General features: G+C 41.4%; 1 protein-coding gene across 1 annotated transcript in view; it reads right to left on the reverse strand.

Moving 5' to 3' along the window:
- The window catches only part of FNDC3B (fibronectin type III domain containing 3B), a 163114-nt gene that overhangs the window by 71441 nt on the left and 65660 nt on the right, over nucleotides 1–26013 (reverse strand). The window contains exons 4-6 of the mRNA XM_010006566.1: nucleotides 23614–23857; nucleotides 20772–21059; nucleotides 471–529 (exon numbers count right to left, since the gene is read on the reverse strand). Of these exons, the coding sequence (XP_010004868.1) occupies nucleotides 471–529; nucleotides 20772–21059; nucleotides 23614–23857 (591 nt within the window). The remainder of the gene's footprint in view (nucleotides 1–470; nucleotides 530–20771; nucleotides 21060–23613; nucleotides 23858–26013) is intronic.

Here is a 26013-nt window from a genome sequence, read left to right on the forward strand (position 1 = left end):
GTGATTCAATTTCCATCACAATTCACGTGATTTTATGGCTCAGACAAACTTAGAATATAGTAATTGCCATTGAATAACAGAATTAGCTTCATTTAATCATGATTACAGACACAAATTGCTCATGACAAATTAAATTAAACTCAGGGGAGAAAGGGTAGGAGCTTATGTAAAGCAGCCCAGTGAACTGGGTTCCCCATTGCAGTATGAGCATTGGGAGCTGGCTGCTGGCAACAGGTGACTGGTGTGATTCCTGCAGTGGGCAGAGCCCACAAATGCCCACGAGCACAAAAGATGCTTCAAATTTATTCCCACTGTGTACCAGTAAAATGAGTTAGATACATACAGTGGCAACAATCTATTAAGGAAAAAGTTCAGAGGTGCTCTCCTGTGAAATCACCAGTATGCTATGACACAACCTACTAATCACATTAGCTATTTTTGTGTGTGGGTGGTAATTTGGGATCACATACCTGTGGTTTCTCCATTCCAGAAAGAATGTCTTGAACCCTTTTTGTTTCTGAATCAAATTCTGTAAAATAATGCAGAAATGGAAAGAAAAATAAGTGACAAAAATTAAACAAAAATGTCAAAAAAATTCTTCAGGAATTGGTAAATAGGAGAGACAGACACATTACCTGTACATAAGCATCAGCTGTTTTGCTCTTGTGAATTTAAGTTACGTGATGGCAAGTATTAAAGCAAAAAAGGAAGGAATTAAACTTCAAGTAATGGCAGGTATTCAGAAAGATAAGATTAATTCTAGAGGTGTCCTCCACAATGTTATTAATTGGGATTTGCTTTCACAGAGCAAAACCATCCTATCTCCAAGGCTTGGCTTTGGAAGAGGCCAAGCTCAGTTATTGCTGAACCTACTCCTGGTTTATTAACAAAATGCATCCTTATTCCACCATGGGATGTAAAGCTGGGCCATTCCCCCAGTCCACCAGAGCACTGAGCTACCAGGGACGATGAGCATCCTTGTCCTGAGCTGGGAAAACCTGGCTGAGCTGCACAGAGTGCCTGACCTGGCACCCACCCTACAGCTGCCTGGCCTTAAATGCTGTTACCATTTAATGCTCAAGGCTCTTTCAATAGCCACCTTTCAATTACGGAGATTATAAAGTCATCCCAGGCTATCTGGGATGCCTGGTCAGCCCTAGTCCATCCTCTCTCCCTGAAGCCTGTGCCTGGCCCAGCAGCTCCAGCAGGGGCTCCACAGTGTTATCCCAGGGCAGGGTACAAAACACTGCTCCTCCAAACAGGCTAATTGAGCACAGAAGGTGCAGCAGAGGTGACTATCTGAGTGATGGAATCAGTCTTTTCCCCATCCTCCCCTCCCAAAAAAATGTCTTGAGGTAAAACTTCAGCTTAGAGTAATGAGGTGTCACAAAGCAGCTTTATTCCTTTTGGACAGCAGCACAGCGAGGCCTCAATTTCCACTACACTATTCTCTAATGGAAAACTAGGAACATATTTCTTCTGGGTTGGTTGGGGTTTTTTTTGGTGTTTTGTTTTGTGGTCTGGTAATTTGCTTTTTTTTTTTTTTTTTTTATAACATGAATGTAAAAACTTTGCTAGAATATGTTGCACCTAAAGCAAAATGAGCAGGACTTCTTCATTAAAAGCACACAGATCTGGCCTAGGGAGCAAAAAAATATTAACAAAGAAAAACTGTTAAGATCACATCAACAGCTTTCACAAATGATTCCCCCAAAGCCTGACCTACTTCTCGTAGCCCAAGAATGTGTCTTTATTTTTGTCTGTGACCTGCTTTAAGAAAGTACATCTTCTTTTTCAAATTCCATGTGCTCAGCTGCCAAAAAATAGAATTGGCTGAATGCTGATGGCAGAACTCCAGTGTAAATGCCCATCACTCCCTACAAGAATGCACCTTGGTGTGGAGTGGGGATGACAGATCTCCTGCTCCATGCATTCCTGGATTCCTTTTAGACTCAGCCACTTGGAAATGAAAGGAGTAATAACAATTCAGGAGAACAGGATAGCATGATTGTTTTTTTCCACAGCAGATAACCCTTAAGAGTGTATTATGAAGTGTAGGAACTGGCAGGATTTAGCCAGCATAAGAGAATACTGACTTGAAAACTACACAGATGGACTAAAATGGCTAAGAAAAATGCTGAGATGCTGATCTAAGTGAACATGTTACCAAAGTTTGGGGTGTTTCAGAATTCAAGATTCCCTTCAGCATCAATATGATTGTGCCACAAAAATCCAGATCTGGAAACTGCATAAATCCTATAGGCTTATCTTAAAGGGATGCTAATCAGTAACAGCTTCTGCAGCTACAGAGTGTAACAAAAATGCTGCTACTATTTTATTGAAAGTTTATGGCTATTATGTCACCCCTAATTACAACCCCCAGAAGCTAAGCGTGAATCATCCTCAACCTTAAATCTCAACCATGTAGACTGAATTTTCTTTCCTCTCTCTGCTTTCTAGCAAGGATGTCACACTGACCAGGAGAGGAAAATAAACTCTGAAGCCCAAAGAAATCTCACTTCCCTCTCATGTGAAAAATGATCACTTTGTACATTAACTAAGTCCTCTGACCCTTGCAGGTCAGGGCTGAAGGTTCAAACTGCTCCAAATACAGGAACTGACTTTAAGACCTATGGGAGTTGGGTATATCCAGCAAATAAATAATAATAGAAACCCCAAGTATTTAAATCAGAATTCTCAATGAAGATGCCTAGTAAGGAATTCTTTTTATATTAGCTCCTCAAATATGTAGTCTTTTCACAAGGAAAAGGCTCTGAGTACCAGATGCACTGAAGCCTTGGGTTGAGGACACATGGACATTTAAGTGGACAATGTGGATATTTATGTCATTGAGAGTTTAAACAGATAAGCTGCAAGTGGAAGAGGATAACTCTTGTTCAAAGATTTTGGGGAGAGGGAGAGAGGCAATGGGGCACACACAGATGTAAGGTGACGATGTGGGTGCAAAACTGTAACATAATTTAAAGTTGATGAATAATACATTTGTGGATGGGTGCTGCACCACATTTCCTGATGAGAAAGATGTATCAAATGATGACCATATGCTGACCAACCATGTCAGATACTACCCATGTGGAACCTCCCAAGGCTTCACTCACAAGGCTGGGCAGGTAGAAGCAATCACCTGCCCACACCAACCACTTTGTGGACATGGAGCTGCTGTTTCCCATGCCACTGGTTTGCTAATGCCATTAATTATTTTACCAGAACAACAGCTAAGAAAGAAAAGTCTAAAGTAAGAAATGCCCTTTCACCACGGGCTTTGAAATCACTGTACCGTATGGAAAGGGCAGAGTGTGCCTTGCAGCTCTGCACTGAATTAAAACAAAAAAAACCACCACAACAAACCCAGGAATAATAGGTAATGCCTTGTGAAATTAGAACAAATGTAAAATTAAAGACAGAAAGCAATAAATATGCATGAGTGATGTATATAGTAACTTCAGAGAACAGCTCAGGTTGGAAGGGGACCTCAGGTCATCAAGCCCAACCTCTGTCTGAAAGCTAAAAAAAAAACAACCCACAAAAAAACAGTGCAAAACTGTCCCAGGACAAAACTTGTTAATAAAACTGAAGCCAGAATTTTTGGGAGAAAGAAGGTAGCTCAGAGAATTTTCATCCTCTTACAGCATTTCAAAGACTATGTTTCCCATTTCAAGAGCCATAAAAGTGCTCAGCCTTCTGTGGATGGTTGATCTCCTCTCAGTAATAAACATAATTATTCACAGTCTCCTGAGCTAGACTAAGCCAAGGCAAAGGAGACCTGTCATGAACTCCTCAGTAGGATGCTGGTCTTACCTGCCAACCTCTCTCATAACACATAAGGTGTCATGCTCAAAACTTTCTCTCAAGCCAAAAAAAAAGAGGTCAAAACCTTCTGAAACAGAAAATGGTACAGGGAAAAAAACCCAAACATCTTCTGTGCTGGTCATACAGGATCGGTAAAAGCCTTTTGTCCTAGCTTACTATTATTGTTACTCATCAGACGCTGAGGAGTCTCCTACTGGAGTAGCTCACTGGAGCATTTAGGGACGAGAAGCACTGAGCATCTCCCAGACATCACAGACACAGTGGTGGAAAAGCAGGGAAGAACAGGAGGAAGGAAAAGGAAAGCCTTGTAAAACAGGACACTAAAATTCAGAAAAACTACCTACAACTGCTTAGAAAAGGTGGTTGCTGGCTCGGCATGATTCACCAACTTAGCACTAACTGTCCTTGAATAACAGAGAGCTGATTTGCTTTCAAGTCTTCCTCTCTTCCTCTCTCTTTCTCAGTTAATTGAGCAATGACTATCTAATAGGAACACAGCAGAGCTCTGTATGTCAACTTCCCCCCATGAACTCTGGGGCTTGCAGGGGCAGACAGGGGACACTCACTCCTTCCCTCCTTTCCCATTGGAAACAGAAGTCCACACAAGGAAGGGCCCAACTAACACTTCAGGTCATTGTCCCATTATAACTTTTCCTCTCAACATCTGTTCCTTACATCTGCCATGGCAAAACTCTTCCTCCTCAGAGGAAGCTGGGGGTGGGGATGAATTCCTTGTGAATGCTCAATGGGGTCCTCGGAGGGACAGTACAAAAATCTGAGTTATCTTGTAGATCTCAGTGTCTCATCCATGGTCCAGTTCTCCCAAGCTATAGCACTGGGCTCTCATTTCCAGGCTGTGGGTTATTTGGATCCAATGTTTCAGACAAACCTTTAGCAGAAGAGAAGGCAGCTGTAAGATCTGGACCACAACTAATTTTATATTTTGGTTATATCTCTGTTTTTTTCAGAGAAAACTCCACAGACACAACCAAGAGTAAATGCCCCTAAAAATTAAACACTTTCTCAGCAGCTGTTTGGTGCTAACAGGGTTTCAATGTCAAGTCTTACTGAACTAAAGCATTTTACTGTATGCTTCTGTTAGCCTCAATGTATGTTCCTTTCTGCACGTACAGTACAAATATAATTTTCAGATCTTTCCAACCATACTTCTGCACACCAAGCACAGCTTTAAAAAACAGGATTAAAAAACCAAAAGACAAACTATTTGTCATTTCAAGCTAAGTTATACGTTTCTATGCATAGTTTTCATGTTTGCATGAACAGCAGCTGTGTATGTAAATGGTTTGAAACAGCTAAAAGCTCTAAACTAATTAAGATTTTCCCACTGCAAATACAGATTTTAGGTTTGTTCTGCATTCCTTCCTTTGCAGGGAGGAAAAGGTCCAGCTCAAGACTTAGCTTCTGGCCACAGAAAGTATTTACTGTTTCAACAGCCTTTCCATTCCAAAGTAATGACATCAGCACTTGCACTTTGCAAACTTCCAGGCTAATTCTCAAGCAGAGCTCCGTGCTCACAGATATGCCAGTCATAACATGACATGCTTTCTCAGAATTTGTTCCAGATTCACTGGGGCTGTGACCAGCTTCAGTGCTAGGAAAGATCTTTCATCAGTCACGTACCGCACAACCTACAACCCGCAAACAAATGAACTCTTCAAAACACAGCCCAGCTCCTTTTGTGAGCTGCCTGCCAGTGTCAGAGCTTAAGACACAGAGAAGAACACACAGACAGACTTCTTGATTTCAGAAAATTGTAGAAATATGCATTAAAACACTCCTTGTACAAGAGCAAAGCTAAACCTGCAGATGACACAGTGCAGCTGAGTCACCAGAACCGGAAGGGATGTGACACAGGCACCGGGTCCATCCTCCTACGCCGAAACATGATCATCTCCACCTCGCCCATTCCCGCTGCCTAGTCCATTTAAAAAAAATAAATCAAATAACCTGCTGTCCTGTAATCAGGGCAATCTCAAAACTTCCTCAGCTAGGCAGTCACAGTATCTAATTCTCCTCATCATTGGGAAGATTATCTCCACAACCTTCCCTGCTGCAACTTAAAGCTTTTCCTTCTCTCCTGCACACCCACTGCTGAGGATTTCATCACCACTGTCTTTGTTGCAGCCTTGCACACACTGGAAGGTGTTTTCTCCTCTTTAAACAAGGCAAGCTCATTCCTTTCACAGACTGTATTTACCAGACGACAGATCCCACTAACTGCTGTCCTCTGGAAGGTTTTGTTAAATAGGTCTCCATCCTTCTGAAGATGTGGTACCTTCCTGCTGCCTAGTCCATTTAAAAAAAATAAATCAAATAACCTGCTGTCCTGTAATCAGGGCAATCTCAAAACTTCCTCAGCTAGGCAGTCACAGTATCTAATTCTCCTCATCATTGGGAAGATTATCTCCACAACCTTCCCTGCTGCAACTTAAAGCTTTTCCTTCTCTCCTGCACACCCACTGCTGAGGATTTCATCACCACTGTCTTTGTTGCAGCCTTGCACACACTGGAAGGTGTTTTCTCCTCTTTAAACAAGGCAAGCTCATTCCTTTCACAGACTGTATTTACCAGACGACAGATCCCACTAACTGCTGTCCTCTGGAAGGTTTTGTTAAATAGGTCTCCATCCTTCTGAAGATGTGGTACCAGCCCTGGACACCCCACTCCAACCAAGGCGCCAGCAGCACCAAATAAGCAGCAACATACACATTTCTAGAGCTTGCTTTGAGGTTTCTTCTCTTTGTCTAAATGGAATAACCTGACTTATTTCTTGCAGTTCACTGTACCTCCCAGAACTATTGTGCACAACAATTACACAGTAAAAAAAAACCAAAAAGGTTTGAGAAAAACTGGCTATAAAATGCAAGGCTTTTTGCTCTCGTCTTTATCCAGCTGTTTTTCTTTCAAGGCCATTTAAGTTTCCTCCTGTCATGTCCTCCTCCCCTCCTCAACCTACCAAGCATTCTCAACCCTACCAGAGCTTGATATGGACTATAATTTAATCAGAATCAATTCTTATCCCATCCTTCAGCTCCTTAATGAAAATATTGAATAAAATCAGACCTAAGACAGATTTCTGCCTAATCCAATTTGATGCATCTTTCCAGCTTGTCACGGAGGCACAGTCCAATGCAGGGCAGGGCCACAGATGAATGGCAAGGATACTTGCTGGCTGACAGTTCTTACACTGAGAAGAGCAAATCCAATGTCACCCAGAACACACAGAGCTTTATGCAATTCTTCTCAGCATCACTACCACAATAGGCAACCCTGGGGTGCTCTTCAGAACCAAAATTTTGAAGAACAAGAATGAACAAGAAATATTCTTGAACAAGAAATATTTCTCTTCAAAACCCTCAATCACACCATGCTAAAACATAATACACCAAGGATGTTTATTAATTAAGCCTACAAATACATGAATGACATTTCTATGAAATATCTCAAATTCCTGCTAATTACATGAAAGCTAATAAAACACTAGAGATAAAACAGAACTGCAGCCCTCACACGTCCAAGGTAGAGAGATCAACATTATCCAACTTCAAGAAAAGATCCAATAATTGAAAAATATTCTAATTCTTCAAAATTTGCTGTGCATAAGCATCTCACATCAATCTTCCACTTCCTTACCACTGTTGCCATCTTAATCCTCCTCTAAAATGCCTTACTTGATGTCTATGAGTTTATTTTTCTGTATTGGACCTAAAAGACCGAGGTAGGCACAAAAAACCCAAAACAACCCTCCCTAAATAACTGAAAGCAAACAAAACAAACACCCTGCACAAACCCCCAAAAACTTACATTTTCAAATAAGAAAAAAAAAATAATCTGTAGCCATCCTGACTCACTGGGACATAAAGCAAAGGAAAACTGATGTGTTTGCCTCAACAACACTGTAGTTTAGCCATGAATTTAATCTGTGTTTCAGAGATGTCCTGGCCATAGTTCACATCTATTAGCCTCATAGTTTTACCTTGACTGCTTCAGTATCTTACTGGCAATGGGACATGATATTTGAAAGCACCAGGAGGGCAAATTCACAACATACAGTTTTGTCTCTCTGCTTCAAGCCGTCCTCCTCTGACAAAAGATTCCTGCTATCACCGGCATCAGCAGCATCAGCATCAGATGTTTTCACATCAAGCAGATGTGGAAGTACTCACATGGGCCTAATGAAGTCACTGGTGCTAAAAATTATCTTACAAATAAAGGTAAGTGCATTTAATCTTTCATGTGCTCCCATAGTGTTTTGAGGTATATTTTTTGCTGGGATGAAGGAAGGAAAACAAGATCAGTTGTAACCTAAAAGGGAAGTGAAACGCTGGATAGAAGGGGCAAACAGAGTGTAAGTGACATGTCGGGTTTGTTTTTCTCTGCCTCTTTGCTGCTACTGCTGGAAGACAGCAAAAACAACTCCTACTTTATTGGCTAAAGATCTGAGCAAATTCCTACTGTGAACACGCAGTTGGTCCATTAGAAGGCAGAAAAGGGCTTTCTTAGTAAAATACAGCAATCCCCCATCTCTACCACATACATTTTACAACTTAAGAAAGCACAGTGTACATCCCACAAAGAAGATAACAGCAGCAGTGTGTTGCATATGGCTGCAGCTGGCTGGTTTTGAAGGGACACCAAATTAAACAATGACATAACCCACAGACACAGCAAAAGCCCAAGCTCAATCTGCTGCAACTCCTTACACACAGGACCTCTTCTTGGAGAGCTCTCGTTCATACTTTTGACTTGCTGGAGCTTATTTTGTGTGTCAACACAATTTTTTTAAAAAATTGTTTTAGTTTTTATTTTCAGCAGCTTCCTGTTTGCTGTTTTATAACAGCAGCCTGCACGCTATGTGGGTTTGAGAAGACAGCAAAAGCTTAGCAGATAAACAAGGGTTGACTACGCCTGTGGCCACCAGCAGTGGCCACCCCTCTGCCTTTGTCAAGTACACTATTAAAAATGGCCCAGCTGATTCATACAAAAGCAGCTAACCAAGAATGCGAGTTAAAATTCTGTTGATTTTGATTAGCATAACTGCAATGCTACAGGCTGCTAGTCTCTTCTAAGTCACATTGGCATAGACAAAAACTCCTGTTCGAGCAGGTAGGCAGGCAAGCATCTGTGTGAGACAGGTGAGATTCACTATGGGATGTCTCCTCATTCTGGCAAAGCCTTGCCTGTGGGACAGCTATTCAAAAGGTTGAATCTTTGCAGCTAAAAATCTTGAGCTCTTCCAGCTTTATCTAAATAACTTATCAGCTTAGTATTGTTTTTGCCCCTATGAGCACTAGTTAGCACTACCCTGTAGCCCACTGCAGGTTACCAAGTGGGATACTAGCCAACTGAAGTAAATATTTTAAAAAAGGATAGATTATCCCTTCCAATGAAGAAATAATGTTAATCAATCATTGTCCCTTATTGCACATTGCCTAAGGCACAGGAAGGTGCTACAGTCTGCTAAGAGAACTGTTACAATGTGAGTTTATTGATTTTTAAAAAAGCATATTACCCCTCTTCATTTCTTGACTCTTCTTTTTCTCTTGTCATTTCTGATTTGGGTTTATAGGAACTACATGTATTTGATACAACTTTGCAAAACATTTTTCTACCTCATCTTGCATGTGTTTGTAAGCTGTCTACCTGCAGTTGCCACTAATGCCTTTCATTTCCAACAACAAGATTCATTTTTTATTTGACGAGGAGCCTGAAACGCCCTCCAAAAATTTTCCTGGAGTTCTGACTCCCACTTCCCAGGTAAAACTCTGATGTAAAACTCCCACTGCAAGCTTTGCCAACAAATGCTCATCTTTTCCTAGATAAAATGAAGTTCTCCAACCCTCTCACGATTTTCTGTGATAGTTGAGACACATGGCATTGCCTGACCCTTAATTCCTGCCATTTACTTGTGTGCTGCTTCATGCTTTTCCCTTCTTGGTTCTTCTGGTTCCCTGTCACTTCAGCCCATGACCATCTGCCCAGCCTTCATTAGCATGCAGGAGTCAGGCTACAATCTGGCACGACAGCTTCTGGCAGCTCTCCAAGTCTGATGAATCAAGCAGACATTCAAAAGGAGCAGTAACTCCTGCAAAGATCACCACCTTACTGTTACTACAACCTCGGGCTGTCACAAGTGATGTGGCCATAAAAGCCCTTCAGGTTTCTCCAGGCCAAGGCAGGAGGAGGATGGGATGGCCAACTGCATGGCCAAGATACCCACACTGCTTAACACCTGAAAGGCCTCGGAAGGGACTCAGGAGGACGTCTGATGCCAGCTGTGCAATGACGTTATCTGGCATTTACAGAGGCAAGACTTCCTCTCGGAAAGAAAAGGTTCCCTTCAACCGCGGCAACTGTGTCTCAGCTGCCAGCGATGCTGGAGCTTGAGCTCCACAAACACAAACAGTAAAAGAAGTCTCACAGCTTCTCCTTACACTGATGAAAAGTACAAGTTTGACAGCACTAAAAATGACTGTCTTCTCTTCCCAGCTGGTTCTGTTGAAACCCACCACCTGATTGAGAGGCAGCAGACAGCATGGGTATGTCCCTGCCACTCTGAGACAGCCAATAGGTCTACCCATGGCAGACGTGACCCCTGCATCCCCTAGGAATTGAGGTGGAAAACATAATCCTTACCAAACACAGCCTCTGACCGGACTCCAGTGTCACCAGTCTGGGGTTTTCAATCCCATGACTGCTGCCCTATGCCAATCAGGAAATATTTTTGCTCTGAAATACTATCTGCCGTGCAGGGGGACAATGGCATCAGTATTGAACCCAAAAATAAAACTTGCTTTTTCTTGACCTTCAAAAATATGACCATACAAAAAGTGGCCAATAAAAGCCTTTGATAATCTGCCCATAACACACAATAACAGCATTTTCTGGATCAAACACACAACTAGCAAAATAACCTGCAAAACTGCCTATTTGCACAGGAAAACGATCAGACAGTCCAGCCGAAACGGACTCCATAGGAGCTCCAAACTTGGTCAGGATGAAACGGAGCTCCCCAGCCAAAAGTAACAACCTTCTTGGCAAGGAACCTTGTAAAGCCCCTAAATTTGCTACAACAATGCACACACTTCCCCAAGGCAAAGGCATAAGGATGCTCGTTACAGTCTAAGCAACTTTCAAAAAGCATCTACCAGCCAAGTGTTGCCCTCAATGACAACTCCTCAGCCTTGCTTAAATCAAAGAAGAAATTAAAGGAGAAATGTCTTCTTTAGATTGCATGATGGGGAATGAAAAGCACTTTGGGATGCTTGGTTTTAGCCACTATTTCACTCTCAAATATAGACTCAAAGACCTATTCATCCTTCTTCAGAAACTAAGCAGAAAAAACTCTCTAAAAGAGGATAAAAGCAGAAAATGTGTCATCCCATTCTTGATTTTGTCTTAACATTTACATTAAAGCTGGAATTTTACTTCTAAGCACTGCTTATACTATCTGTATGTTTTTAAATGATGTTAGACTCTAGAGGAAAAGTCTGGCTTTAAGAAAAAAAAATCACTCCAAATTATAGTGCTTGAAACACAAAGCCTTTTCATGGAGCCTGCACTGGGATTTTTCACTGTCAACCTAATGACTGGCTGCAGAATCACAATATTTTTTGAATGAATCCCAGTCTAGCTTTTCTGCTACTGATGTAAATTATTGACCTTCTTTTTTCAGATGAAAACTATGAGATCATCAGACTGCAATGAGTGGTGGAAGAGATCATAGTAATCCAGGAAAAGAAAGAACACTGTTTTCTTTCCACTCAGCCCAGGCACTACAGCTCAGAGATGGAGACCAAGAGCTCCCCTCTTTAAAACTTTTATAGATTGACAGCAGAACAGAAATAAGTTACCTTTGTCATGACAGGTGACAATTGACTGACTTGACTAATCCCAGCCTAAATTGTTTTGCAGTCAAGTTTGAATGATGAACTTCAATTACCTGAGTTAGGATTATATTTAACACAACATTTCACAAAGATCAGGTCCTAAACTCCTACCATGCAAGTGAAAAAAGGTTGACATGATGTTTCTGGTGCCCTCCCATGCCTGTGATGCAAAGAGTGCACTCAAGTATGTTTTAGAAAACCTGATCTACAATGTCTGAACCAATTAAGGATTAGTGAGCTGGAAGAACTGCCTGGGTAATTAGCAGTCCTATATGGGATGAGGGCAAAATACAGTCCTGGATGTTTGCACCACCAGTTCCACCACCGAGAATCTTTCCAAATATTTAAAATATTCCACAGAAATATCCACCTGATTACAGTTCACTGGGAAGGCTTCAACAAAGCTACAGGCGTTTCCACTTGATCTGGATTTCATTGCTGAGATGAAATTCAGGCAAAAGTCACATGAATCATGGTAAATCAAAGCAGCTGCTTCTAAGCAGAGCTCCTTACAGGAAAAAAAAAATAAACAGAAAGCCAAACTCAAGCTTCAGGACAAAATCCTTTCTAATGAACCTTGGAAAAAATCAAACAGGCTGGTTCATTTTTAGATGAACGTCCGTTCGTTCTGTTAACTGCAGCACTCAAAGCAGAACCCTGCATTGCTCAAAATCAACGGCTTTTTCCCCCTCTACATAAAAGAAAACATACTGAAGGTCACAAAAACTTTTGAAATCAAATTCCACCCTTCCACAGAAAAAGAAAACTAACTGATGGGTTTGGAAGCACAGCCTAAGAGAGCTCAGTAAACAAATCCCATTAATTTCAGTGGGACGTGAAATTTCATTTCACCGCCTTTGCAAATCCAGATGAATATACAGATGGACATTGTTCAGAACATCTGGGCATACAAATAAGGGTTATTCATTCAATTATTACACTTAAAGGTGTTTTATTTTTTATACTCCAGAGGGAGGAAATGTTCTACCTCTTCCCTATAAATTCTCTCTCCCTTCTGGCTCAATGTCCCAGATATTTCCAAATAAGGGAAACATGGTCCCCTTCCTTTGTCGGTGGTCCACCTTATCTCCTCTTAACTGGTGAGAATAGTGTGTTTATCTTGCTCTGAAGATCCAAGACCTCTGTGTAACTCTTCTCCCCAATATGGGGATTTAACCACCGAGCATTTCAGCAGGATGAAAATGTACTTGCTAATGTTTTTTTATTGTGGGTTGGATATCTATAAATTACGTAAACTCCTAGGAAAAAGTTTCAGATTTCAGTCTTCTGGATTTGACTGTCATTTGCAGCAGAAGCTGCAAATTCTTGAGATAATATGAAGATCCTTGGGGGGGAAGAGGTTGTGCTTTACGTCATTCAGCACCGACTCCCTGATAAATCATGGAGCAGATAACATATCCAGCTCCCCCCACCAAGGAGATCCTGCTGGCAATGTGAGACAAGGCCAGGATGAAAGCAGAAGAGAAGAAGAATATGGGAGTCTGCAGGGGTTGATCAGGATTGTGAAAAACAGCCTTGGGGAAAAATTCCAGCCACCATGAAAAGGGTTTTTAATCAGGTCAAATGAGAGCCCAGGAGCAAGATTTCCCCACGCTTCACTAGATATGCCCTACACTGTCCTAGGTGGACTTTGAGCTGTGCTTCTAGCCAGCTAGCACACTTAGGAAGATAAGGGAGCTTCGACTGACGTGTATTTTGTCTGAGCTTCTGTGCTGAGCCTGAAAAACATAACCAAAATCATGTTCATCCACTCTGCTCCCCTGGTGCTTCAGAGCCATGGATGCCCAGAAGACCAACTCTTAAAGCAGCTCCTAACCACGCTGGATTATACGAATCCACAGCTACCCTGATGTTTTGTTTGCATTTCAGCTACAATAAATCTGGATTAAGCCAAGTTTGACACATTTATGTTCACCTTTAAAATGAGCTGAGACTCAAGACAGGAGAACATTGTACCATTAGTTTAAGAGGTGATGTTTCTTTTTAGTTAATGAAGATAATTAATAAAATCATCTCATCTCAACAACTTCTGATGCCCAAGTTATGCAGCTGGTTCTTTGGTCTTTCAAGATAAATGCATAAAAATAGAGTGTGACTATGTCCTTTTTCCCTGCCCCAGCCCTCCCATTTTGCAGGACTGTGTGTTAGGGAAGCACAAACATCTTCTGCCAAAACAAGGCAATATGGTGCGAAGGAAGGCAGGACAGCCACAGCATTCAGACTTTGCCACAAAGCCAAAAAACAGCAGAACGCCTTCATGCTCATGACATTTCACGTGCAGACAAGATTTCACAGGCTTGTAAATTCCTGGAAATCATCTTGCACATAGTGGACTTCCGGTAAAGAGTTGATCATGAGGCAGCAGAAGGAACTACCCACAGGCAGCATGGAGCAAAACCCTACTGGGTTTGGGGCTTGGGCAAAGCCATGTTGAGGGAGGGAGTATGTTTGGGCTGGGCATGGACTTGCTTTTCAATACCACTGATCTACTTTGGATGTTTAGCTTTCGTCTTTCTTCATCAAAGCTCCTTGGTGCAAGTCAAGTTTTAAGACAGCAGAGGAAAGAGAGATGTGTTTCTCTTCCTCAACACAATTATCATTCTCAGCAATGCTGGACATTTATCTTAGCAATTCTTTTTGCTGAAGAAAAGACATAAATTAAGCCTAATCTGCATAAATTCCTCCATGCATGGAGATTGACACGAACTTGTGAACGTACTTTGCCTGAACTCTACATAATCTCAATATGTTTCTAATACATTCATCAGTTTATACAGAGCTCACTTAAGTGGTTGCTTTACGAGACTGGTAAAATATTCTTTGGTGCAGAATCTGTGTGGCCCAGCTAAGGGAGTTGACTGTGGTACACAAAGGTGTCTTCTCCACATGTTAACATCAGAAGTGTCTGAAACTCATCACCATTTTGTTTTCTGCCTGAACAAACAATTTCACAGCCTATTTACTATTTGAGAGAAAATACAAAAGCTAAAGAATGTTTAAGAAGTAGATGCATTTCCAAATAGAAACAAACAAACCACAAGCTCAGTCATGATGAGACAGATAAAGTCAAGGCATGAGAATATCACACTGGAAATTCCCTCATGTCACAAATTAATTGTGATTCCTCAAGTTCAGACTAGTGCCCTAATTACTGCATCCTATTTCCTCTCACTTATTAAAACTTAAAGAAAAACAGCACAGGCACAACACACAATATATACATATCTGATCAGATATAAGTCTAAACAATTCAGCCAAGTACTATAACTTGCTGAAACTATTAAAAAAAAAAATGCAGTAGGAACAGTAATACCATTCAGATTTCATATGTGATGCTGATCTATACTCACAAGATTCAACATGTCTCTGTTTCCAGTAAATATTATGTTTCACATTTCATTACTTGGTATAATACTGAAATTCATATATCCTGACAGATATATTAGAGTCTTCAGAATGTATTTTTTCCATGTTGCTAATAAAATCACTATGTCAGTTTTGACGAGTTGTCTTCAGGAAACAATCTTGTTAAATCCCCTTAGTTTATGTAAACAAACACATTTAGGGAAATGAAGGAAGCTGCACTTAGGCAGGGGTATTTTTATGTCAGCAGAAGAACCATTTAGAACCAATTTTGTCTGCAGACTATTTCTACATCAGTACAACAAAGGTCTTTATTAGTATCTACCATATCATCAGTTCTTGGCTAAAAGACCATACAAATGACATATATTGCTATAGAGTTTCTCAGCCTTTCTGCTTATATGGACCAAAAGTGATGAAACTACTCCCTCAAGCTTTCAAATCCATAGGACATACAGGTCCAGATAAATATATGGCGCAATAAGCTTGCAAAACAGATTCAAGACTAAAATAGAAAAGAATTGACAGGATCTATAATGAGTAAGTAGAGGAACTTCATCTGGTTCCTGTCTGCAGTGAATCACACTTCACTCAATTTCCCTTTAATTCACAAGCTCTGGATTTAAAAAATTTGAAACAATAAAACCAAAACAAACTCAAAAAACCCCCAAATAAAACAACCAACAAAAAAAAAACAACCCTACAACACTTTTGCTAGATATAAATATTATAAAGAATAGAGGGAGAACAGGTTAGGGACGCATCAAGAAAGTGTCAGCTCTATTTTTTTCTACATCATTACCACTCTGCATCACACACTATCTGCTTTCAGAATGTATCTCCCAAAGCTCAGGGACACATGCTGGTATTAATTGTTGCCAGCACCAGCCCAGGCCACACCAGTCAAAAGTACTTCTTCATCTCAGACCTTCTGTTTTGCTGAGTTCAGCACTTCTAAAATGTTTTCAAATTAAAACCACCACAGGTAGGAAGTTCTCTTGTTAGGCCCATTTTCCATGTGTTCCTAATACAATCTACCTCAAAGAAATCAGCACAGAGTCAGCTATATCTCCTGAGGAATGTCCACCAGGAATTCAGGCAGGAATATGAGGTGTCTGAGGCAATGGCTTTCAGCTTTGGAATACCTGAAGGCTGCTTCAGTGCACAATATCAGATTTACAAAACCTCACCAGTAGGAAAGCAACATCTTTGAGTTTTTAAGCTGGTTGTACATGTAAGACAACAGCACTATAGAAGTTCATGATCTATCTATAGTCTACAACAACTCTTTGAACTATTATATAATTAAAATATTTTACTCTTCACACCTAATGCACATCAACTCCAGCTGCAAGAAACCTGCAGCTCTGAGAAGTAGACAAGAGAAAGAGACAAGTCCATAGACAACAGGCCAAGAAGTGGGTGCCCAAAGGACCAGGCAGGACTAGACCCTCTGCCATGCCAGGAGGGCTGGATGCTGATGGAGGAGCCTGGAGCAGAACAGGACTGAGCTTGCTGGTTCATCCCCAGCAGCATCTCCATTCTCACCACAGCTGCTGAAAAGAGACCACTGGGCTAAATGGGCTCCTGCTCTGACTTAGTAGGGCCAAATCTTCTTGAAACACCACAAAAAATATTATTTAGGGAATGCTTACAGAAAGGTGTGTGCAATCCCCTGGAGCTGCCTCCCTGCCCAGGATAGGTCTGTTTATTCTGGCACCCAGTTCCCAGCACCCACCCAGCTCCTGGACAGGATGCACAGAACAATCCACCTCCCGCTTTCCACATTTATCCATTTCAAGTGTTTTAGCTTTGACTACCTCAGGTTCTCCAAACTTCAGTGAGGAATAAAAAAACTAAATAAATGTTTCACCTGATTTGAAGAAAACAAGGTATTTTATTAGGAAGCAGGGGAAAGCACTGTAAGAATGCTCAAAACAGCTCATGTTCCCACAGCACTTACAACCACACAAAACTTCTCAAAGTACCAGATCACTACAAGAAATGAACCACTGACTGCATGAGAAGGAAGTGACTCAGACTCAAATGCATAAAGGACAGCATGAATGGGACAGGATTTCCGCTTACAGATCCTTTTACATGGCAAGGGCCCTTTATTATTAAAAAAAAAAAGCCACACAACCAAAAACCCAACCTTGATCCCTCCTCTCCCATTCAGCTTTTAAAACAGCTCTGCAGAAAGCCTACAGTATGGATTTTAGATCAGAATCCCTGAAACATACCTCCAAGTCTTCTGTTTGTATAACACAGCATCCATCCATCCTACCACAGCAATAACTGCTAACCTGGCAATTACAAGCCATCATTTTCTTTTTTTTTCCCTTAAAATATCTATTTCAATTATAACACAAGTGAACCTCCCAACATAAAGGCACAATGCTGTCAATGGCAAAGGCCAGAGGAAATGCACTTTAAATTACTGAAACTGTCATTTCCCTACTAAAAAGAGGTCCTGACTCTGTGCTACACAGCCAGCCTGAGATAAGAGTGCATAACAGAAGCACCAACCTATTTTTAATGTACCAATCATGCTGTACAGAGTGGCAAGGAAGAGCACATGCTGGATTCACAATTGAAGAGGTGGCTGAACCATAAGTAATCCAAAGTCATTCATTTACTTTGTTTTAGTACTATATGATGCTATATAATCTCATTTCATTCCCCAGAGCTGAATCTGCTTTTTGGAAAACCACTGGTTCTGTTAATATTGGCAGGAGGCCGTAAGTTACTGACACATGGCAGAATTTTCCTTGAGCACCTACTCCAACATCCTGGGCATGATACATGCAATTAGTGTATCTTTTGATGGAAAAGTACATTGTTAACTTCAGAATCTCAAGTCCTGTGATTTATGCCATACCTTTTCAGGAATAAAAGCCAACACAACAAACCCAGAGTTGTCCTTGCATTGTACACTGAGCATTTTCTTCAGTATTTCTCTGTAACAGCCTCAGTGCAGCTGGAGCACAGATTGCTTGGAGATGCTCAGTATGGAGCAACACAGGCCTCAAATAAATTGCTACAGAGAAACAAGGAAGAGGACAACATTTCCCTGTCACAGATGCCACTGTGAAGATCTTATTCCTCTGCTGATTAAGCAGGCCCTCAAAGAGTCAGCTCAGACCACCAGCATGGGTCTCAGCTCAGACCCACCCAGCACTGGGCAAGACACCATCTGCCAGCTCCTCCCCACGCTCCCAGCACAAAGCAGCTTCCAAGGCCCAGTCCCTAAGGAAAGCCATCCCATGTCAAGCTGTAGCACTGTCCACTGATGAACGCTGCTCCTGCAGCAACCAAAATCTGGGATGTGTGTGTCTGCTCCAGTGTGTCCCGGGCTCCTAAAGCCCCGCTCCTTGGCAGGGAGCACAACGGCTCCGGTGGCGGCAGCTGGCCAGGAGCTGGCTCACGGGAGTCCTCCCACAGCCAAACACCCCAAGGAAGCAGGCCAGCTCCCACAGCACACAGACACACCACCAGGTATTAAATGATACACTACAAACCTCATCACAATCTTGATTAAGAAATTGCACGCGGCTCCAGATCTCTACTCTAAATTCACACATTCCTACTTGCCTCTTAGGAGCTCTATGGCTAAGTGGATTTCTAAATAAAGATTCTTATTTTCTACATACTATATATATATACACACATTATAGTTTTTCCAGGCTACTCTGCAAGTTTGATGGTGCTGTGTGGCTGCTTCCAAATTTTTAACTATTAGCAGGCTTGAATCAATACACATCCACAAAAAAGCTCAAGTTCAAACAGCTTTGCTGCTTGTTGCTTCCAAAACTACCTTCTTCTTGGCTATCATAAACACACAGTCATCTCAGCAGCATGAATCAGAATTATCAGCTGTTCCCAGACTGCTTTTAACTCTCACCTCAATTACCTGTATGGCCATGCTTTTCAGGTACCAATCAATAAATTCCCAAATAATTAAACAACACAGAAGGTAAACACAAAGCAGCAGGTACAATTAAAAGCTTATAAATATCAAGTGGAAGCTTATTTTGGGGCTGTGTTGGTGAATGGGATTTATCAGGAGAGTGGGACAACTGATGCTGACTTGTATGGTCTTCTGTAAATGGACTTTTTCCCCATTTGGGGGAAGCCTCCATCATTTGCTGTTCCCAGTTTTAGGCCCTCTCTGGCTGACAGACTGGTCAGGCCATTGCTCTGACTCCACTGATTTTCTAAGCATTTTATGACCGCCCATGCTCTCTGCTGGAGTACAGCAGACTACTCCAAGAGACAAAATTAATCAAATAAAAGGATTACAAGAAACCCTTACATTTTAAAATTCAATCTAGATTATTTTAAAAGTGATCACCCAGGCTGAGTACCCACTAAAGTTATGTTGCAGGGTAGCAGTTTAGACTATACTTTATTCCAGGTCTTTCATGCACATGCTTCCCCATGCCTCATGTATTCCACCACAGGCTAGAGCAAAAAGAAACAAACATAAATAAGAATAGTAAAAGCAACATAAGCTGATAGACAAGAAATAATTAGGAAGACAAATGCAGAGAGTAATTTTCTTAGATTAAAGCATTCCCAAATACAGTTCCTTGCTAATTCTAAGGATCCCGAAGCATGGCTGTAAATCCTCACTCCTTACCATGCCAGGAATACTTTTTCCTTCTTCAGCTATTGTTTAAGTCACTTTTCACAAGTATTTACTTCAGTTAGGTCTCACAAGTACACAGCCAAACAAGTATACACTATATATATAGGAAAAAAACTATGTTGTATGCATAAATTCACACAAGAGATTCCAAAACACACTACATAACAGATATCCCAAACACACTGGGTCTAAGCTTCCTTACTACCTAAAAGTTTGTTCAGCCAGCCTGCAAAGAGACAGAGAAGAGAAAGGCTGAAAGGTGTAATGGATTATAACAAGTTGCTGAGTTATTTTGAGGTACAAGTGGCTATGCACATCATGGCTTGGGATAAATGAGATTTGACTAGATGACTGGCCTAATCTTTTATTGCGAAGTTTCAATTTTTTGAATGAGAAGCCTCTGAGAATGTTGGAAGAAACCTATTTCAAAAGTAGCCAGATGTATTTGACCACTAATTCCAAAGACTAAGCTTAAGCAATTCCTTCTCAAATTTCTTCTGTTTCAACTAATCACACTTCCATTGAACCTTTACATAAACAAACTTATTTTTTCAGCAATCATTCCTAAATTCACTAGGAAGTTTACTACATTTACCTAGGAGATGCAAAGCAGTGATACCCAGTACTCACGTTTTGGTTACAGCTCAATTGTCTGTAAGGATTTTTTTTTTAAGTGCCAAGATGCCTGTATGAAAAGCCAAATAAAACCAAGGACTTGCCCAGAAAAAGCATTTCTCTTTCCGGCAGATAAAAAGAGAATGATGCTGCATCTACCAGGGAACAGTCTTGAAATATGGGGAGGCAACCAGTTCGTCTTACAAAACAAATACAGCACAGCAAGCTCAACCCTTGGATTTAAGTTCCCACCGTATTAACGCTGCCTTTATGCGTGGCTGGTAACATTTTTTGGCGTAGTTACTAAACCCATACACAGGCAGTCGTAAGCCAGAAAGGTGCAATAAAAAGGAATTAAAATTAAATAAAACTGTCTTTACCATGTGAGTCTTGTTCACTGGCCTTTGGGCTGCTCCTCGCTCTGCGCTCCGGTTTCTTCATGGCCGGGGCGGCGCCGCCGCCTCCGCTGCTCGCCCCGTTGTGGCTCTTTGCATAACCATTATATACAGTTGTGCAGCTGCCTAGATGGCTTTTGTAGATGGATGAAGGAGGACTATTCAGCCGGTTCTGGCGATCAATCTGCCTGTCTTTGAGTTTTTTGTGCTGTGGTTTGCTGTACTGATCTTCCCTGGTAATATAGCTGGACATCCCATATAGTGGTATGATCTCTGAAACAAGAGTTCATCCATGTTAGAACAGCAAAATCACTGGATTACATAAAGTTACTGCTAAATTCTAGAGGCTCACTTCCACACATCTGGTAAAGAAGGTGAAACCTACTTCAAGGCATTGCAAAAGCAAAGTTCTTGAAAAGCTTTAAAGAAATAGGATATAAAAGTGCTGATAAAAAGCCTCTAAGTAACCATATTCTAGGATTTCAAGTAACCACCTCCAAGTCCTACAATAATAGGCCAGATTGGATGGGGCTTTGAGCAACCTGGTCTAGTGGGAGGTGTCCCTGCCCATGCAGGGGGGTTGGATCTAGACGATCTTCAAGGTCCCTTCCAACCTAAACCATCCTACCATTCTATGAATGTATTCCAAAAACCATATTCCTGACCATCAATAAATGAAACAATGACAGATTTTCCAGGATATGTGTTTTACAATAAACCAAGTTTGGTATTTTTCCTTAAAAAAAAATTTCTGCAGGACTGATCCAAATTTTTGTATTATATTTAATGTGCTCATTTGCTGTTTGAGATTTTATAACTCGTCAGATGAACACATATGAACAAGCAACAGACAGTAATTAGGGTGACAGGTTTTCCCCTCCTCTTCAGTCTTCTGTGCTTTAGGGATACAGTTTTAAAAGGAAGAATCCAGGGAGAGTGATATTTAGGAAAAAGCCTTCCTAAGTTCACAGCAATTTAGCAGTTTCTTCCCCAGGGCCTGACTGGACAGACTAAGCTGAGTCACCCTGGTTTCAAACTGCCATCACTGCCTACATGCAATTTAATTTCCCAGTATAAACAGACTTAACAATTGTGTCAACTGTGCCTGCCTAAGGAGACAAGTGCAGCATGAAGTGGAAGCTTTAGGAATGTAAAACTGTCTTTAAAAAGCTTGAGAAATATCATAAATACTACATGCATATTTCACATACGCCTCACTAAATACAATCCTCTCTGCCCCTCCTTGTACTTCAATCCTCCTTTTTGAGCTCCACTTTTGGGCCTGAAGTTTTAACAAATTAATGCATCATATTAAAGATACTATTATTTTTTTCCTACATCCATAAGCATTACAGTTTTCCAAGTTTTTTCAACTAGCCAGATTCTCTCTCTGCCATTTCAGTGTGTATTGGCCTTCATACCTCCTTATCTAGCTAGACATTTGCATCCTTACAGCAACTAACTGCCAAAAACCGGAATGCTACAAATAAATGCTTTTTAAATTAAAATTAGAAGCCATCGCATAGCAAATGGAAAATGGTGGATTAATGCTCATCACTACAATATTCACCACTTCAATTATTTCAGTGTTACAGGTCCAGGTCATTCCAGTGTAGAAATCAAGGATTTTTAAAACGTATTATAAGTTCAACTTAAACGTATGTCTTGCTATCTCCATGCTACAGAAATATTGAACATATACTGACCTAGGAGCTTTACGTTCACTTTGCACACAAGACTTTGTAAAGTAATCTGACAAACTGTCCTGCTCCCTTTCCAAAATCCCTCCCCTATGCATCTGGCCAGTTACATGGTCCTGCTGGTTTCCTGAGCTTCCCAGTTTCTCCCTCACAGCATAATGAAGTTAGATGTCAGATGCAAGGGTCAGGTCCTCACTAGAAAATTAAGTCTGTTGGTCTGCAGAAACTTCAGTAGATAGCCTCCCACCTCTCCTTCTACCTCACTTCTGGTGATAGGGCTTAAACATATTCTTCACAAAGGGTTTTAACTCCAGGTAGTTCAGCAGCAATGTAAAACATGAAGCCCAAGCTGATTTCCATGTATAACAGGCCAAGTAGCTTTGCCAATGACTTTTTTGGTCAACGCCCTCTGCCAGATTACACAAAGACTTATCTCCAGGGTGGCAAGGACACCGCAGCGCACAGTGCAGACACAAATACGCCCCTTTCACTCCTTTTCTGCAATTCTTTACTCATGGCCTGATTAGGGTTGCCATGCTACCCTGTGGTATCAGGCAATGCTTTTCAGTGACTTACTGCACAGTCTCAACCAGAATAACAAACAAAAAGTGCCTGTTATTTCTTGGAAAACCACAGCTGGGGGGCAGAAAGCACATTATGGCCAACAGGAAGCGGTATGTGGCTATTCCCACTGGAAACAACCACAGCAAGCTGAGCTCAGATGCAGCCCTTTGTATCCATCCTCCTTCCCAAGTCAGGACTGACACATTTTGTCCCTTGGTTTTCTGTACAACACTGCACCATGACCCAGCAAGAGCAACCAGCATGACTCTCACATCCTAGTTTGGAGCATAGGACATTTTTTCCCCACTGTATTTACAAATGAAGTTAAAATTGGTTTCATTTCTGCAACCTAGTGTTGCATCCCAGGATTGTACTGCATTACTGCACTCTGGATGGCTACACCCCCTAACAAATTCCTGCTCTGGATATTAAAGAAGGAGGCTCCAACCATTCTGGCAAAGCCACTCTGCGAGTTCTCCAACTGATGTTCACTCTGGGTTTCACTAGTCCTTAAAACTCACAGAACACAGGTGTGAAATACCAGCACCTTCCTTTCAGCTTACCTTGTTCTCCATATATTGTAGGGGGAAGATGATGCTGTGGGAAAAACTGTGGTGGTATGTCCCCAGGTCCAGTGACAGGAGGATAAAAAGCTGTATGCGAGTTGTGAATAAAATGGGGATGGTGCGTCAGGTATGGAGGTAAGTGATGGGTTGGAGAGATGGCTGAAGGGTAACTAGGAGGGTAACACTCTGGAGACTGGGGGGTAACCACCACCCTCCGAACGCCGGTGTTGTCTTCTATCACCTGGAAGGGAAGGCAGGGAAATAAACACATTATGCAGCATCTGAACCAAACACCCTTTTAAACAGTATTGTTTACGGTTTGGTGGGTCCTTAAGTGTACTCATAAACACATTTCTAAAATTAATTCCAGCACAAGTAATCATAGTGGTGATGTGGCTTTTCTTGGAGCCTTAGAGAGCCACACTAATCACCGGGAGACTTACTGCTGCTCCTGATAACTATGTGGGTAAGAGATGGAATAAATAACCTGTATTTAGGGAGTAAAACAATTGAAAGAGGAACACAAAGCACCAAAATAAGATTAGTCATTGGGACCAACCTTACTTTCTCCACATAGAATTTCTACCACTGATCTTGACAGCATGGAGTAACTAGTTAGCAACCTTGGGAATCAGCTGGCACTGCTGTTGCAGAGGGGCTGTGTGTGCAGAGAGACACGTACTTTGCAGGAACCTGGGCTGTTGACACCCCTTTTCAAAAGTTTACAAAAGTTATCTGTTCAAGACATATCATAGGGCAGAAGGGGGTTTTCTTCCTGCTACAGAGCTGCTCTATACATCCACGGAAATCAGCTCTGTAATATGCATAACTTGGCCCCAAATGTCAGAGCATGTAAAAACAGACGTAGGAAGGTGGAAATGTGCTTAGGCTGAAGAAAAGTTTTTCAGCTTATAATTTTTCCAGAGCTGTATTTCTGGAGAACAGTCAACCAGCCAAATTTCAGTCCAGACTTCAGAGCCAAGCTTTTCTTGAAACTTATTAAAAAAAAAACCCACCTTCTGCCATTTCTGGAACTTAAAAATACAACCACGTAAGAACAATTACTATCCCTTTGATTTTGTAAAAAAAAGAAAAAAGGAAAGCACGAAGGAAACACAATTCAGCTTCATACAACAAACAGGCTGTTAAAACCCTAACGTTTTCTAAACTGACTGATGATACAGAGATGGTACAATGCATGCAATGAATGTGTTGTATGAGGTAAATGAACATGCACTAAGGGCACCTGCCGTAAGATGCTGCCTCTCCCAGCTGGTTGCCACCAACATTAACTGGAGTCATTTATCCCCAAAAGCAGCATCAGCAGAGCAGACCCTGCCACAGATCCCCACGCTCTAGTGACTCTCCTCATGTCAGGGTGTCAGTCTAAAGCACAAAAAACACATTTACTCACTTGTCATGGATGTGTTACATTAAAAAAACCAGCCACAACCAACACTGCTTGCTATGCTGAATAACCAGAACAGGAATTGTTGAACTCAATGTACTCACTCACAACCTCTACAGTCACAACCTCAGCTAGCACTTTGTCATCTGCTAGCTTTGAATTTCAAAGACTTTAAAGAGTCCTCAACAGATGGCTGAACCTCAGAGATTGAGCCTATCACATCAGTGTAACTGCTGCATTTTCAGGCCAGTCATGTCTGCTACTGGTTCTACTTAACTTCCACAGCATCTCTTGCCATGGCAACAGATCTCAAACCTGCACTAAGAAACCTGGAAAGCAGGAAAATGTTTTTCCATCTAGCACATATTTGAAAAACCAAAGCATTTATTCAGACTGTATGCAAAAGTGCTGGACTTCACTCTCTGAGACTCAGATCATGCAGTAATTTAACTGAGACAGCAAGTTCCTACCTCCTGATGTGAAAAGTCTTCATCATGGCTTTAAATAGTCCAAGCCTCAAAGATGTTAGTCTTGCAGGTGGGTACAAGGTCTTATCAGTGCACCTAGATCAGACTAGATCTGTATTTGGTGCCCTACTGAAAGATGAGCATGTTAAGGAATAGATTTAGACAGAAAGCTTGTACCCTGCAGCAGCACATAATGTAAAGCATATTTTAAGTTATTAGGATTTCTTTTCCTGAGCTATATTCTAGAGAGCGGGGAGAAAAGCTAAGTCCCTTCACAGACCTTCTGATGAAATTATCTTGCTAGATGAGACTATAGCAGCAGCAGTGAGACAAAAGCCAGAGACTGGGGGATGAGCCAGCCCTCCAAATGACTTTTGTCAAAAAGCTGAGAGACTAATATTAATATCTTTTATTGTTTCCCTCCAGGCCACAAATGCTGACAACATTCTTGTTCCTTCACATGCACATGTTCCAAATGAACACTGAAACACAAGGGACCTTGCAACAAATACTTTCTTTCCC

The sequence above is a fragment of the Chaetura pelagica genome, unplaced genomic scaffold (assembly GCF_000747805.2).
Source record: "Chaetura pelagica isolate M959 unplaced genomic scaffold, ChaPel_1.0 scaffold341, whole genome shotgun sequence".
NCBI lineage: Eukaryota > Metazoa > Chordata > Aves > Apodiformes > Apodidae > Chaetura > Chaetura pelagica.